The 15,831-nt window shown below is 48.0% G+C and overlaps 1 protein-coding gene across 1 annotated transcript in view; it reads right to left on the bottom strand.

The window, feature by feature from the left end:
• Positions 1–2,025: 2,025 nt before the first annotated feature.
• Positions 2,026–15,831, bottom strand: part of KCNJ3 (potassium inwardly rectifying channel subfamily J member 3) — a 29,095-nt gene continuing 15,289 nt past the window's right edge. Inside the window, exon 3 of the mRNA XM_056495945.1 lies at positions 2,026–2,606. Within this exon, the coding sequence (XP_056351920.1) occupies positions 2,026–2,606 (581 nt within the window). The remainder of the gene's footprint in view (positions 2,607–15,831) is intronic.

Genomic DNA, 15,831 nt, shown 5'->3' with positions numbered 1-15,831 from the left:
CCAGACTGGTTTTTACCCCAGCAATAATTCCCTTAATATTTGTATTATTTTTTGGCACATTTTCATTTAAAAAAAATCAGAATTTTCCAGTTAATCCCAACTTCATGTTTTTATGGCATTAATTGGGTCAAGTGAGACTCCTTTCCCAATTTTTGCCCCAGTTCCTGGAGGTTTTTGGAGAGGTTTTTCCAGCTCCAGCTCTTGTCCCTGGAATGTTTTCCATTTGATTTGTGGAGATAACCCCAGGGGACCCAAAATTGCACCTGGGCTGCTGTGCCAGAGTCAGAAAATACAACAGAATAAAATGGGATAGGGTAGAATATGGGAAAGAGAAAAGAAGAGGAGAAAATAAAATAGAAAATAGAAAACAAATAGAAAACAGAAGAATAGAATAGAATAGAATAGAATAGAATAGAATAGAATAGAATAGAATAGAATAGAATAGAATAGAATAGAATTAGAATAGAATAGAATAGAATAGAATAGAATAGAATAGAATAGAATAGAATAGAATAGAATAGAATAGAATAGAATAGAATAGAATAGAATAGAATAGAATAGAATAGAATAGAATAGAATAGAATAGAATAGAATAGAATAGAATAAAGAGTTAAGAAACAGCATAAGGAAAACCAATAGAATTAGAATAGAATAAGAAAGGAATAAGAGGAAGATCAGGACAAACCATGGGAAGGAGCTCTGGGAGTTGCCCAAAGTGCTCAGGAATCAGTGCCAGTCACATCTGGGACCTTCCAGGGGCACTGGGCTGGGTCAGCTCCAGCACTGCTGGGCTTCCCACTCCTTGTTTCCCAATTTCTTCCTCAAAACCCATCAGCTCTGTTATTAATTATCCTCGATCCCAAAGCTCCTCCAAGGAGCCTCTGGAAGGTCCCAAACACAGCCCAAGGGGTCCATGGGCACCTCAACCCTCTGGATTTTGGATTCCAGCACCCCCGGGCCTCATCACAGAGCCCACCCTGGCTCCATCCCAAAGCAGGTGGGCAAAGGAAACCCAAACACAACCACAGAGGAACCAACCCAAACATTTCAATATTCATCCAACGTTTGGCTCACTCTGAGAGCCCCAGGTCACCTCCAGCTCAAACGGGGTTTTCACCACAAAAATCACCGAGGAACGAGGCTTGGGACCACCCAAAGGAAATCCAGGCCCAGAAGGGCTGGGGGAATGGGGGCTCTGCTTTTGGGGTACAGTTCCTCCAACAGGAGAGCCTGCTTGGCACCACGGACACATTCAGCTTTTGTCACGGTTGGCTGTTCCGGCAACAGGAGAAATCAAGCAAGTCCTGCTGATTTTCATCCACACATAAGTCACAAAGATTTTATAAAAATGTTACTAATTGTACCTAAAGTGTGAACTTGAGTCATTTATTTATCACTTTGCCCCAGGCTTAAGAACACGAGTTTCTTCTCTAAACAAAGCCTGATAAATTACAGATTTATTTTTTTATTTTCCTGGTATTTTTCCCAGTGGCTTTGACACGGGGAACAACCCCTCTCCAAAAAAGAAAAAAAGGAGAAAAAAAGTGAAAGCAAAACCAGCAGTGGATTTAAGGCGAGCAGATTTTGGTGTGAAATAAAACACCTCCTTGGAGGAAAAAAAAACCAAAAAACCACATGCAGCAAAAAACTCGGGTGAGCAAATCACAACCCGCAGCAGGGGGAACAAAAAAACCACAAAACGCTTTCAACTCAAGTTCAACCCGACCCTGCAAGTTCCCCACTCGGTGCTGTCCCTATTCCTGGGGAATGCAGGGGAAGGAAGGCCCCTCTGCGTGGTTTTTTGGGGACACAGAGTATAACTACAGGAGGAGTCATGCCACGGACGAGGTTGCACATGGTTATTGCATGCGCTGGGGCCGGCGCGCCCAGGCTCGCCATCCCGCGGGGTGCTCCCGCCTCCCGCAGCTCCCCCGGCCCCCTCGAGCCCTGCCCGGCCCGGACGAGCCCCCGGCCCCGGACGAGCCCCCGGTCCCGGACGAGCCCCCGCTGCCCCCGGCCCCTGCGCTATGTGAAGCGGTCCGAGTTCATCTTGCGCAGCTTGGGCGGGAGGTTGCCCTCCATCCTGCCCCCTGAGAGCTTCTGCAGCTTGGGGGGCAGCTCTGCCACCGACTGGCTCATGGGATCCGACATCATCTTGGTGGTCTTGGCGCCCAGCTTCTCCTCGGAGTTGCCGGGCACCGAGCTGATGCGCTGCAGTTTCATGGGCAGGTCGCCCATGCTGTAGGCCTTCTCCGAGGTGGTGGAGCTCATCCTGAGCAGTTTTTTGGGGAAGTCGTCCCTCCCGGTGATTTTCTGCAGTTTTGAGGGCAGCTTAGTGCCCACCTCGTCGAGCCCATCCAGGCACTCCACGGAGCTGTTCCTCTCCTTGCTGTTGCTGACGGCGGGCGGGATCAGGGGCGAGGACATGAGGAGCATCTCCTCCTGCTCCTTCACGCTGTAGGGCGGCGTGGGCACCTCGAAGGTGGCGTGGAACTGGGAATAATCCACTTTGAAGAAGCCTTCTTCCAAGGAGATCACCGGGAAGAAGCGATGGCCCCACAGCACCTCGTCCTCCGTGTAGGATGTCCGGGCCTGGCACGTCATCCCTGCAAGGAGAAGGGAGGAGAAGCTTCCACCGGCTCCAGGAAACTGGGGATGCACAGAAACCCTTGAAATGGATTTGATGGGTTCAAATGCATTTAAAAAAAACATTTGCCTGCCCTTGTTTGGAGGAAACGGTGCACCAGGGGAGGTTTAGTCGGATATTAGGGAAAATTCCTGCATGGAAAGGGTGAGTCCCCAGGCCTGGAGGGATTTTGAAGCCCTGTGCATGTGGCACTTGTGGCATTACCTGATGGTTGGACATGGTGGCCCTAAAGGTCTTTTCCAACCATAAGGATTCTGTGATTTTGGGATTCTACAGCTGTTAAATCATCATTTCCCAAGGGGAAAGGAGCCAACATCAGCAGAAGGGGCGGAACTGAGGAATTCCCGAGGAATTCCCGAACTGAGGAATTCCCACCTACATTTACAGACCCTTTGTGAAGCTGCTGCTGCCAAAGGGACATCAGGGCTACCTGAGAACCCTGGGACTGAAGCAGCAAATGGGACCTGTCAGATCCTGAAGCATTCCCAAGTTATTCCACATTTCCCTCGTATCCATGAACTCACACAGAACCAGCCCCTCACCAGCACATCCCAACCACCAGCGAGCAGCAATTCCTACAGAGCACATTTATTCCTCCCCAAAGGCCTCACCAGCAACCTGCTCCCACATCCATCATTGCCAGGCTGGGATCCAGCTCCAAAAGATCACCAGGGAATTAAATCCATGACTAAGAGGCACAACACTGCCCTTCCTCTTCCTCCCACCTGGCCACCCTGGTGACCCCTGGGATCAGAGGGAGATGATGCTCATGGGCTCTTTTTATCATTATTATTATTATTATTATTATTATTATTATTATTATTATTAGCATTAGCATTATTATTATTAGCATTAGCATTAGCATTAGCATTAGCATTATTAGCATTATTAGCATTATTATTAGCATTATTATTGATATTATTATTATCTTTAACCACTCCCTGTAGAAATCTGCAAATAGAACTATGCTGCCATTTGCTCCTCACGCAGCCAAGTGGAAATGTGACATTTGGATTTCAGGAAGCTCCATCCACCTCTGCAAACACATCCCCTGCCTGGCTCACCAGGAGCCAGGAGAAAAGGAAAGGAACTTGGGAAGGCACAGGAAAAACAACAGCGGGGCTGCAGCGAGCGGGAGTGGGATGGGATGTGACACACAGCCAGGAAAATTCCAGTTTATCCCACTTTGTGCCACTGCTGATGGAATCCGTGCTGGTTTTGCTGCTGATCACAAGGCAAAACTCTGTTTCCCACTTCATCTCTTGGGAGGAAAACGTGAATCCAGGGATTTTAGCACTGGATGCTGCTCCCACTGCCAGGGAGGCCTCACATCTGCAGGAGCACACCCAGAGCCATCCATATTTTGCACTTCCCAGTGAATTTTCACCCAGACTCCAGGTGCTCCTGTTTATGGAGGGGAGTGGAAGCAATCCCAGTCCTAAAGGTTTAGGAAAAAGCTGCAATTCTGACAGAAATGGCAATTTGAGTGAGTTGCTCCTCCAGCTGTGCCCTTGGCTCTGCAGCTGCTCAGGAGCAGCTTCATCAGCAGATCCCAGAGCTTCCCCTCTGTGCCCCAGCCCTGGCTGCGACTGGGAGCTCCTCAGGGACTGAACCTGGGATTCCACATCTGAATCTGTACCCACATCTGTGTGCACATCTGCATTTCCATCCCCTTCTGCATCTGCACCCACATCTCCAGACCCACCTGCATTCCCATCCCATTCAAATTCCCATCTATTTCCATATTCACATCTGCATTCCCATCCCTGTCAGCATTCCCATCCCACCCAAATCCTCATCCACATCTGCATCTACATCTCCAGACCCATCTGCATTCCCATCTCATTCAAATTCCCATTCACACCTGTTTCCATACTCACATCTGCATTCCCATCCCTGTCAGCATTCCCATCCCACCCACATCCTCATCCACATCTCCAGACCACCTGCATTCCCATCCCATTCAAATTCCCATTCACACCTGTTTCCATATTCACATCTGCATTCCCATCCCACCCACATCCTCATCCCCTTCTGCATCCACATCTCCAGACCACCTGCATTCCCATTCCCATTCAAATTCCCATCTATTTCCATACTCACATCTGCATTCCCATCCCTGTCAGCATTCCCATCCCATCCATATCCTCATCCACATCTCCAGACCCATCTGCATTCCCGTCCCAATTCCCATTCAAATTCACATCCCAATCTGCATCCACATCCCGTCAGCACCAGCATTCCCATCCCCATCCCCTTCTGTGTCTGCATCCACATCTCTAGACCCAGATCCATCCACATTCCCATCCCCATCCAAATTCCCATTCAAATTCCCATCCTCATCTGCACTGCCTTTCCCATCCCATCCACATCCTCATTCCCTTCTGCATCCACATCTCCAGACCCAGATCCATCTGCATTCCCATTGCCATCCAAATTTCCATTCAAATTCCCATCCCACATCCACATCCACACCCCTGTCAGCATCTGCATCCACATTCCCATCCCCTTCTGCATCTCCAGACCCATCTGCATTCCCATTCCCATCCCAATTCCCATTGACATCTATTTCCATACCCACATCTGCATTCCCATCCCTGTCAACATTCCCATCCCATCCACATCCTCATCTGCATCCACATTCTCATCTCCTTCTGAATCTCCATCCACATCTCCAGACCCAGATCCATCCACATTCCCATTCCCATCTAAATTCCCATTCAAATTCCCATCACAATCCCCATCCTGTCCCTTCTGCATCCACATTCCCACCCCAGGCAATCCCATGGCAATGTCCCAAGGGCCATTTCTACCTCCTGCCCCATGGTCCTGCCTCTCCCAGCAGGATTTCCAAGGAGGAATTCTGTACCCACTATCACCATGGAAAAATGGATCAGCAGAATCTCAGGAAAATCAGCTGCAGATCCTGTCTCATTCCCACATCAGCTCACTGGAGGGAAAAATATTTGCAGGAATATCATTTCTCTTTCAAATCCATTTATCTCCTTTCCCAGCAAACCCAAGGGCACAAATCATTTAAGAGCCTCTCAGGATGAAGAGCAGCAGCCAACATTCCCAACATTCCCAACATTCCCACCATTCTTGGGAACACATGTCAGCCAACAGACAGTGCTGGGAGGTGCTACCCTGGCCAGCACAAGAAATCAATTCCCAGCTTTTCCTCCAGCTCTGCTGCATTTTCCAGCTTTTCCTTTCTGTTCTGTTCTCCCAGCAATGCCTCAGCCCCAGACCTGAGCTCTCAGTGCTGTTCCACACTTGGATTCCAGCAGCAACAGAATCCCAGAATGGTTTGGGTGGGAAGGGATCTCAAAAACCATCCCATCCCACCCCTGTCCCAGGTGGATCCAAGCCCCATCCAGGGATCCAGGGGCAGCCACAGCTTCTCTGGGAATTCCACACCAGCCAGGAATTCCCAATATCCCAATATCCCAGTTCCCAATATCCCAATATCCCAATACCCCAATTCCCAATATCCCAATATCCCAATTCCCAATATCCCAATACCCCAATTCCCATTATCTCAATATTCCAATATCCCAATATCCCAATATCTCAATACCCCAATATCCATCCCCCATTCCCTGTGTCCTGTCCCTCCATCCCTTGTCCCCAGTCCCTCTCCTGGAGCCCCTTCAGGCTCTGAGCTCTCCCTGGATCCTTCCCTTCTCCAGGGGAACATTCCCAGCTCTCCCAGCCCGGCTCCAGAGCAGAGAGGCTCCATCCTACACCAGGACCTGTGTTCCCACCACACCTCCTGGAAAGCACCAAACCCCAAATCCACGGGTGATGCCAGTTTTCCCATGGAAAGAGCAGGATCAGTTGTGTGCTCCCCACCTCTGCCAGCCCTTCTGAAAACCACCCCGGGATAATTTCCCATTTATTTTGCTCATGGATATTCCTCCCAGCTCCCAGTTTTCAGTTCCTGCTGTTGGCATGGAAGTGTTTTTGTTTCCTGAGCTTTTCTCCACCCCGATCACAGCCCTGCTCCCACCTTCCCAAGTTCTCCTCACCATTAATATTCATTTCCAGGATAAATTCCCAGCCCTGGCTTGGAAGCAAACAGGCTGCCTGCAGTGGAATTGTTTATTATGGAATTAAGCAGCCGATTGTCAAAGGAAAAGGCTTTGGAGTGTTTTGTTCCCTGCTCCCTCACTGAGGCACCAGCAAAGCTCAGCCTGCACACAAACCCCACCTGAACAGCTACAGATTCCAGTAGAAATATCCCAGAATATCCAATAAACCTCCTGTCCATCCCTTCAAAACCAGGGAGTGGTTTTTATGCGTGTGGGGAATCCAGAGGGGCTGTGGCTGCCCCATCCCTGAAAGTGTCCAAGGCCTCTTGGAACAACCTGGGGCAGTGGAAGGTGTCCCAACCACCCAGTTAAGGATGATCCTTAATTTCCCTTCCAATCCCGTGATTCTGTGACTCACTGCCAGCCCAGCTCAGAGCTGCAGCCCTGGATTAATGAGGGGGCAGATGGAAGAAAAAAAAAAAAAAAAAAAAAAAAAAAGCCGTAAATAAATGCTTTGCCTAATTCCACCCTCTAATAATCCTCCAATTACTTCAGATTTCCAAAGGGCCCAGATGGAGCTGGCTGTTTCCTTGCCTTGAAAAGAATCCCAGCCCTGTTATTTATCCCGTGTGATTCCCCAGCTTGGCCCCTGCCTGGGAAATCACGGGTCGTTAATCAGCTTTTAACAGCCCCCCTGCCCTGGGAGAAGCAATTTTGGCACCCAAAGGTCCCTTGGCTCTTTTCCCTCTCCCGAGGAATGGCAGAAATTTCACCTTGAGCTGTTGGGATGAAGTTTGCTGGGCACAGGGACGTTGGGTGTCCTTCCCAATGGGGAAAAGTTCATCTTAAAAGAGAGAATTAATTGGGAATTACGGATGTGGTCCCAACAGGCACAAAAAGGGCATCTCTGTCTCCTGGGATTGGCAGGAAGAGGAATCTCCAGCAGGAATTCCCGGCCAAAATGCACCAATATCCTTCTTTTTGTCAGGTTTTAAACTTTTTTTTTTTTTTTAACCTTTTTTTTAACCAGGTTAAAACCCCTAGAGCTGAGCCAGGGGCTCCTCCCTGCTCATTCTGCTCATTCTAACCCTGCAGTTTATCTCTAAAACCCCCAAAATCCCAATTAAAAATTAATCAGACAGCAAAGTTTGATGCATTTCTGATAACTGAGCTAATTCAGAACTGCAATTTAAGGCCCATGAAGGGAAGAGTAAAGGATGATTAGAACTTGATATAAAAACATAAAATGTTTGGTTGTAGGGCTCAGGGAGGATTTGCTGCTGCAGGAAAAGGATTCCCACAGCAAAGTCAAAGCAAGATGTAACTGCAGCTTTATTAACTGGCCTGAGCAAACCCTGGTCAGATTTTAATATTCTGCTGTTGGCTGGAAAGTTGTTAAAGAGTTTGTAACAAAGAGAACTCAATCTGCTGTGTCAGCAGCTGGAGCTGCTCCACCTCCCCTGCTTGGGTCTGTAAAATGATGGCTGTGATATAAAATACAGTAAAATATTATATATATAAATATGATAATTTATATTCTAAATGTAAATTATATTTATATAATATAATAAAAGCTTTGAGACAGCTGCTCCAGCATTCCCATCCTGTTTTTTGTGTATCTAGATATTTGTAAATATAAAATAAGAGAAAAAACACCCCAGGAAAAACCCAGCACGCAGGGACAGCAGCTGGTCCATCCCATTTATCTCAGGAAAACTGGGATAGCCTGATGTTCACATCTGCAAATGGTGACAGCTGGCTGAGAAAATGGGGACACAAAAAGGGGTCAGCCCCCAAACCAGGAGGGTTTCAGCTCCCCCTCCACTGCTTTCCCATGTTTTTTTATTTTTCCTCCCCTGCACTGGTTTTCCATGGGAGTTCAGGGAGGGCTCCTGCTCAGACAGAGCCTGGGGCTGCAGCTCAGCGGCTCCAGCAGCTCCAGCTCCCCGGGAAGAGCAGCCAGCAGCTATTTTTGGCAAGAACATTTCCCCAGCACCATCACAAGGCTGGTGCTTGATTAAAGCCATGATGGCTTGAAGTGCTCCAGAACGTTCTGGCGATTCCCAGGGAGCTGGGGATGTTCCCCTGGGGAGGGGAAGGGTCCAGGAAAAACTCAGAGCCCCTTCCAGGAGAGCTGGAGAGGGGCTGGGGACAGGGATGGAGGGACAGGACACAGGGAATGGCCCCACTGCCAGAGGGCAGCGATGGATATTGGGATATTGGCATGGGATTGTTCCCTGGGATGATGCTGAGGGTTTTTTTCCATAAAAACCCATTTTGGTTAAAGAGAAGAAAAAAAAAAATAAAATACAGCATGTCCTGAAATGGAAGACACAAAACGTGTCCTAAAGGTACCAACCACAAATTCCCTTCATGAGTCCATGAAAATACCACAGAATCCCAGAATGGTTTGGGTTGGAAGATGATTAAAGATCCTCTAACCATCCCAGGGTCCTCCAAGCCCCATCAGCCTGGCCTGGAGCACTTCCAGGGATTCCAGCTTCCCTGGGAATTGAATCCCTGGCAATTCCAACACAGAGAGGTTTAACAAGTGAAGTCTGTGTGCAAAAGGGAACCAGGATCATCTCCAAGATCCCCTCCAGCCCAAACCATTCCAGGATCCCATGGCTCTAATCACACTCACCTGGTTTTATCCCAAACCCTCAATTCCTCCTCACCCTGAAGAGCAATCCCAAACTCCTGCTCCTCAGTCCAGACACTTCTATCTCCACCCCAGAAACGCCTCCTGCCCTGTTCCCATTCCTGACATTTCATCAGAGCCATGACACCACAGGCATTTTCCTTATCAGCCAGCTCCCTCCCAGGGACACTTTTTAACCCCTCACACCCCCTGACTTCCCTGGCACCCTCAGCAGCTCATCCTGTGACTGCCAGGACCATCCTTAGCCCAAACCAGGCCAGGTTCCCAAAATCCCATGGAAGCAGCACAGGGAAGCACATCCTGCCCCTGCTCCCACATCCAGGGCTGCTGGCAGGAGAGGAATCTCCCTTTTTTTGTACCAAAAAAAGAAGGGAAAATGAAAGTTTGGCAGGCTGGAGCAGGGTTTTCCATCCTTTGGGAAAAGCAGAGGCAGGAGCAGTTATCTGGATCAAACATTCCATGCAATAACACACAGGGCACACAATAATTCATCCTGGCTGCTATTTTTATCCTCTCCTGATTTTTTTTTTTTTTTTCTCTATTAATCCCAGCCCCAGGCTCTGCTCTGCTCCTCTTCCCTGTGGCTGGAATGTGTCAGGGACCATCCCAGCCTTTTCCTGGGAGCAGGTGCCTTTTCCAGAGCCATCTGCCACCTCCCCAGGTTTGCATCACTCCCCTCCCACCTGGCTGGCACTGATTTCACTCCCTGCTCCTGCCAGCATCACCAGGAAGGGCAGGGGATGGGGATGGGAATGGGAAGGGGAATGGGAATGGGAATGGGAATGGGAATGGGAATGGGAATGGGAATGGGAATGGGAATGGGAATGGGGATGGGAATGGGAATGGCCATGGAGCCCCTCTCCTTGGGAGTGAAATGGGGTTTGGATAAAAACTGGAATTGCCCATCCACACCCTGGAAAAATGAAATGGATGCTCTCCAGAGCTCACATCAGCCTCAGGTGTTCCCAGATTTTTCCAGCACAGCCCTATGGAAACATTCCTCATCTGAACAGAGAATCCCACACTGCTCTGGGTTGGGAGAGAAATTAAGGATCATCCAAATCCAGCCCTGCCATGGGCAGGGACACCTTCCATCATCCCTGGAAAACCTGGCCTGGGACATTTCCAGGGATCCAGGGCAGCCACAGCTTCTCTGGGAATCTGTGCCAGGAAAAGAAATTCCTTCATGGAAAGGGCTGTGCAGCCCTGGCAGTCCAGTCCCATCCCTGGAGGAATTCCCTGTGGATGTGGGGACATGGGGTGGCCTGGGCAGTTCAGGAATAATTGGACTCTGCGGTCTCAGAGGGATTTAAAAAAAAAAAAAAAAAACCAAAAAAAAAAAAAAAAAAAAAAATTTAAAAAAAAATTGGTTTTGATTTTCATGGATTTGGGGCTCCAAAGTGCAGCTGGAAATAAGGGGATTAATTTGTAGCTCGATGTGGGAATGGTGGGGAAGAGCCACGGGGAGACAGGAGTGCTCTGTAAAATCCCAGGAGATTGGTGGAGGTCAGAGCAACACCTGAGGGAAGCCTGAGGAGCAGAGAGAAAACTGAAAAAAAAACCAAAAATATATTTACAATTGCTGCTCTCCAAACGAGAACATTTTCCCCGGGAGGCTGAGCCCAGCCCTCCCTCCCCTCCGAACGCCCACCCGGCCATATGGGCTGTGCACACAAATAGCTTCCCTATATGGAAATAATATATATGGAAATAAATATATATGGGAAAAAATAGAAATAATGTATAGAAATATACAGAAATAATATATAGCTATAATAATATATATATATAGAAATATATAGAAATAAATAGAAATAAATATATGGAAAGACAAATATGGAAATAAATATACGGAAATAAATATATATGGAAATAAATATATATGGAAATAAATAGAAATAATATATAGAAATAAATATACGGAAATAAATAGAAACAATATATAGAAATATACAGAAATAAGATATAGAAATAAATAGAAATGAATAGATGGAAATACAAATATGGAAATAAATATACGGAAATAAATAGAAACAATATATAGAAATATATAGAAATGAATAGATGGAAATACAAATATGGAAATAAATATATGGAAATAAATATATATGGAAATAAATATATATGGAAATAAATATATATGGAAATAAATATATATAATATATAGAAATAAACAGAAATAAGATATAGAAATAAATAGAAATGAATAGATGGAAATACAAATATGGAAATAAATATATGGAAATAAATATATATGGAAATAAATAGAAATAATATATAGAAATATACAGAAATAAGATATAGAAATAAATAGAAATGAATATATGGAAATACAAATATGGAAATAAATATACGGAAATAAATAGAAATAATATATAGAATTATACAGAAAATATATAGAAATAAATAGAAATAAATATATGGAAATACAAATATAGAAATAAATATATGGAAATAAATATATACGGAAATAAATAGAAATAATATATAGAAATATACAGAAATAATATATAGAAATAAATTGAAATAAATAGAAATAAATATATGGAAATATAAATATGGAAATAAATATATGGAAATAAATAGAAATAATAGATAGACATATGTAGAAATAAAATATAGAAATATATAGAAATAAATTGAAATAAATAAATAAATGGATATAAATAAATAAATGGAAATAAATATATGGAAATAAATAAATTAATGGGATGACACACTGCCAGAGGGGTTTGAATCCCATCCCATCCCACCCCTGCCATGGCAGGGACACCTCCCACTGTCCAGGGAACACTCCCAGGATTTTCCCCTTCCCATGCAGTGAGCAGAGATCTCTCTGGGACCTCCCTCACTTGGAAAACCTTGAAAACCTTTTCCCCGCAGGAAAAAATAAATTCCCAAGCAGCATCTCCACACCCCCAGCAACTCCAGGCTGGATTCCCCCCTCGGTGACACATTTGTCTGATCCCACAGGTGCTCAGCATCTCCAAGCTGCAGCATCCTCCCGGAGGAGAATAAACATCCCAGAACACCTGGGATAAGCATCCCCAGATCCCCAAATCCCCAAATCCCCAGATCCCCAAATCCCCAGATCCCCAAATCCCAAGATCCCCAAATCCCCAAATCCCAAATCCCCAATCCCCAAATCCCAAGATCCCCAAATCTCCAAATCCCCAGATCCCAAATCCCCAGATCCCCAAATCCCCAGATCCCCTGCACGCAGAGTTTGGGCGCTGCTCCCTCCCCGTGGTTTGGGTGGGAGGGTGGCACAGGGGGATCGTTTCCTGCCGCAGGGAGGGAGGGATGGAAGGAGGGAAGGAGGGAAGGATGGAGGGATGGAAGGAGGGAAGGAGGGAGGGATGGAAGGATGGAAGGAGGGAAGGAGGAAGGGATGGAAGGAGGGAGGGATGGAAGGAGGGAAGGATGGAAGGAGGGAAGGATGGAAGGAGGGAGGGATGGAAGGAGGAAGGAGGGAGGGATGGAAGGAGGGAGGGATGGAAGGAGGAAGGAGGAAGGGATGGAAGGAGGGAGGGATGGAAGGAGGGAGGGATGGAAGGAGGAAGGAGGGAGGGATGGAAGGAGGGAGGGATGGAAGGAGGGAAGGATGGAAGGAGGGAGGGATGGAAGGAGGGAGGGATGGAAGGAGGGAAGGATGGAAGGAGGGAGGGATGGAAGGAGGGAGGGATGGAAGGAGGAAGGAGGGAGGGATGGAAGGAGGGAGGGATGGAAGGAGGGAGGGATGGAAGGAGGAAGGAGGGAGGGATGGAAGGAGGGAGGGATGGAAGGAGGGAGGGATGGAAGGAGGGAGGCGACCCCTCCGTCAGCCGGGTTACCCAGGGCCCGCACCCCGGGGGAGGTGCTGTCACCTCCAGGATCGTTGTTCCCAGCAGGATCGATGCTGAGCCGCACAAACCCCCCCGTGCCTGCCGGGGGTTTCTAATTTTACATCCCAGCCGTGCCTGCCGTCCCCATCGTGCTGATTCAGCTCTCCCCAGGCTGGCTCAACAGCCTCCAAGTCTGGAGCAGTTTTGCCATTTTAGGGAAAATCATACCTCATTTTTTTCCTTTTTTTTTTTTTTTTTTTTTTTTTTTCCCCACCCTGAAGGTTTCAGGAGTGGCTCAGCATTTATGGCACTGGGAATTCTGGCTGGGGTTCTTTGCCTTTTCCCATCCCAAATGTCAGGGCACTGCTTTGATTCCAGGGAAAATCCTGCTGGGCTGCAGAGGGGCTGCCACACCTTCACAGGATTAACAGCCTAGATCCTAAATTTTTTTTGTTTTCCCTTTCTTTTTCTTCTTCGTTGAATAAATCTCACGTACCTTATTCCAGTTCTGGAGTTCATTCCACAGAATCCCAGACTGGTTTGGGCTGGATGAGACCTTAAATCCCATCCCATTCCATGGGCAGGGACACCTCCCACCATCCCAGGCTGCTCCAACCTGGCCTGGGACATTCCAGGGATCCAGGGACATCCACGGAATCACCTGTGCCATGGCCTCCCCACCCTCCCAGCCAGGAATTCCCAATTCCCAATATCCATTCCCTGTGTCCTGGCATTTTTTATCCCCACTCCAGCCCATTCTCATCCCTGAAGTGTCCAAAGCCAGGCTGGACAGGGCTTGGAGCACCCTGGGACACTGGGAAGGGTCTGGGATGGACTGGGATGGGCTCTCAGATCCCTTCCTCCCCCAACCATCCTGAAATTCTGTTTTCCTTCCTGAAATCTTTCTGGGTAGCAGCCACTGCTGCTCGTCTTCCCAGGTTGGGATGAGCAGGGAGGAGACCCCAAAGCAGAAGCCAGAGCCCCCCAAAGGAGATTCCAAAGGGAATTCCCAGGGCAGCAGCACCCCCAAAACCCCAAATCCAGCTGCTGCAGAGCACACCTGGCCCAGCCCCAGCAGCAGCCGCTGGAATTGGCGGATCCCGCTCCCTGAAAATCCCTAATTGCTCTGTTTGTGTTGTCGGGGCTCGCGGCTGATCTGCTCAGCACTAATGAGCCATTAACTCCCAATTAGGAGCCCCTCCTGGAGCAGAGCTCTAATTCCAGGCGGTTCTGCTGCTGAATTAATCACCAGGTGAGCTCAGCTGCTGCCTCCCAGCGCCCCGGGAATGGCATTCCCTAAATCCTGCTGCTGGGCGCGCGTTCCTGCGGAATTCGCACACACCGACACGGAACCCCAGGAGGGATCTCAAATCCCATCCCAACCCAGGGACACCTCCCACCATCCCAGCCTGGCCTGGGACACTTCCAGGGACAGCTACAATTCTGGGAAATTCCCAAAATTTCCCCTGGGAATTCTATTCCAGGGCTTCAGCATCCTCCTAGCCAGGAATTCCTTCCCACTATCCCATCTGGAGTGGAAATCTGGGATGCTTTCAGAGGCATCGTGGATCAAGCCACAACTCCAGGCATTCTTTTCATGCGGCTTTTAAATTCTTGAACTCTTCCAGGTTAAAAAAAAAAAAAAAAAAAAAATTTAAAAAAATAAAATAAAATAAAAAAAAAAGAGGGAAGAGGAAGGCAATGGAATAAAAAGGGAAGAGGGAGGGATCATTGACAGGGATGGGGGTTTGGAGAGCTCTGGGATGTGATTTATCTGGGACTGGGAGCGTGGCAGATCCAGCACCAAGGACAGTATCCGGCACCCACACACCCACATTCCCGGGATCCTGGGGCTGGAAAAGCCTTCCAGGGTCACCCAGTGCCCAATTCCCACCTTGTCACCCAGCCCAGAGCCCGATGGGATACTGGGGATACTGGGAAGGAATTCCTGGCTGGGCTGGAATTCCCAGAGCAGCTCTTGCATCCCTGGGAGTGTCTAAATCCAGACTGGAGCAACCTGGGACAGCTGGAGGTGTCCCTGGATGAACTGGGATGGGATTTAAGGTCCCTCCCAATCCCAAAATTCTCCCTCCTCCTTCTTCCTTGCCCCAAATGGAGACACTCTTTGCTTGATACAGAATTTCCCTTTTTTTTTTTTTTCCAATCCTGAGCCTTAGGCAAATTTTGAAGGATGAAACTGGACTGGACACACAGACCTGGATCCCTCCAAAGGATCCCAATGTCCTTTGTGTTCTGAAACCCAAACTCTTCCCAAATCCCTCCCGAACAAAGCTGGGAGTGCTGAGGCTCACACGGGAAAATTCAGTAATTCCCAGCCCAGCTCCTGGGAAAATGGGATGGGATGGGATGGGATGGGATGGGATGGGATGGGATGGGATGGGATGGGATGGGATGGGATGGGATGGGATGGGATGGGATGGGATGGGATGGGATGGGATGGGATGGGATGGGATACTGGGATGGGATACAGGGATGGGATACAGGGATGGGATACAGGGATGGGATACAGGGATGGGATACAGGGATGGGATCAATAGGATCAATGGGATGGGATACAGGGATGGGATACAGGGATGGGATGGGATCAATGGGATGGATGGGATGGGATGGGATGGGATCAATGGGATCAATGGGATCAATGGG

The sequence above is a fragment of the Oenanthe melanoleuca genome, chromosome 7, assembly GCF_029582105.1.
Source record: "Oenanthe melanoleuca isolate GR-GAL-2019-014 chromosome 7, OMel1.0, whole genome shotgun sequence".
In the NCBI taxonomy this organism is placed as follows: domain Eukaryota; kingdom Metazoa; phylum Chordata; class Aves; order Passeriformes; family Muscicapidae; genus Oenanthe; species Oenanthe melanoleuca.
Note: the sequence above shows the minus strand (reverse complement) of the source record. Positions and strands in the feature narration are given on the sequence as shown.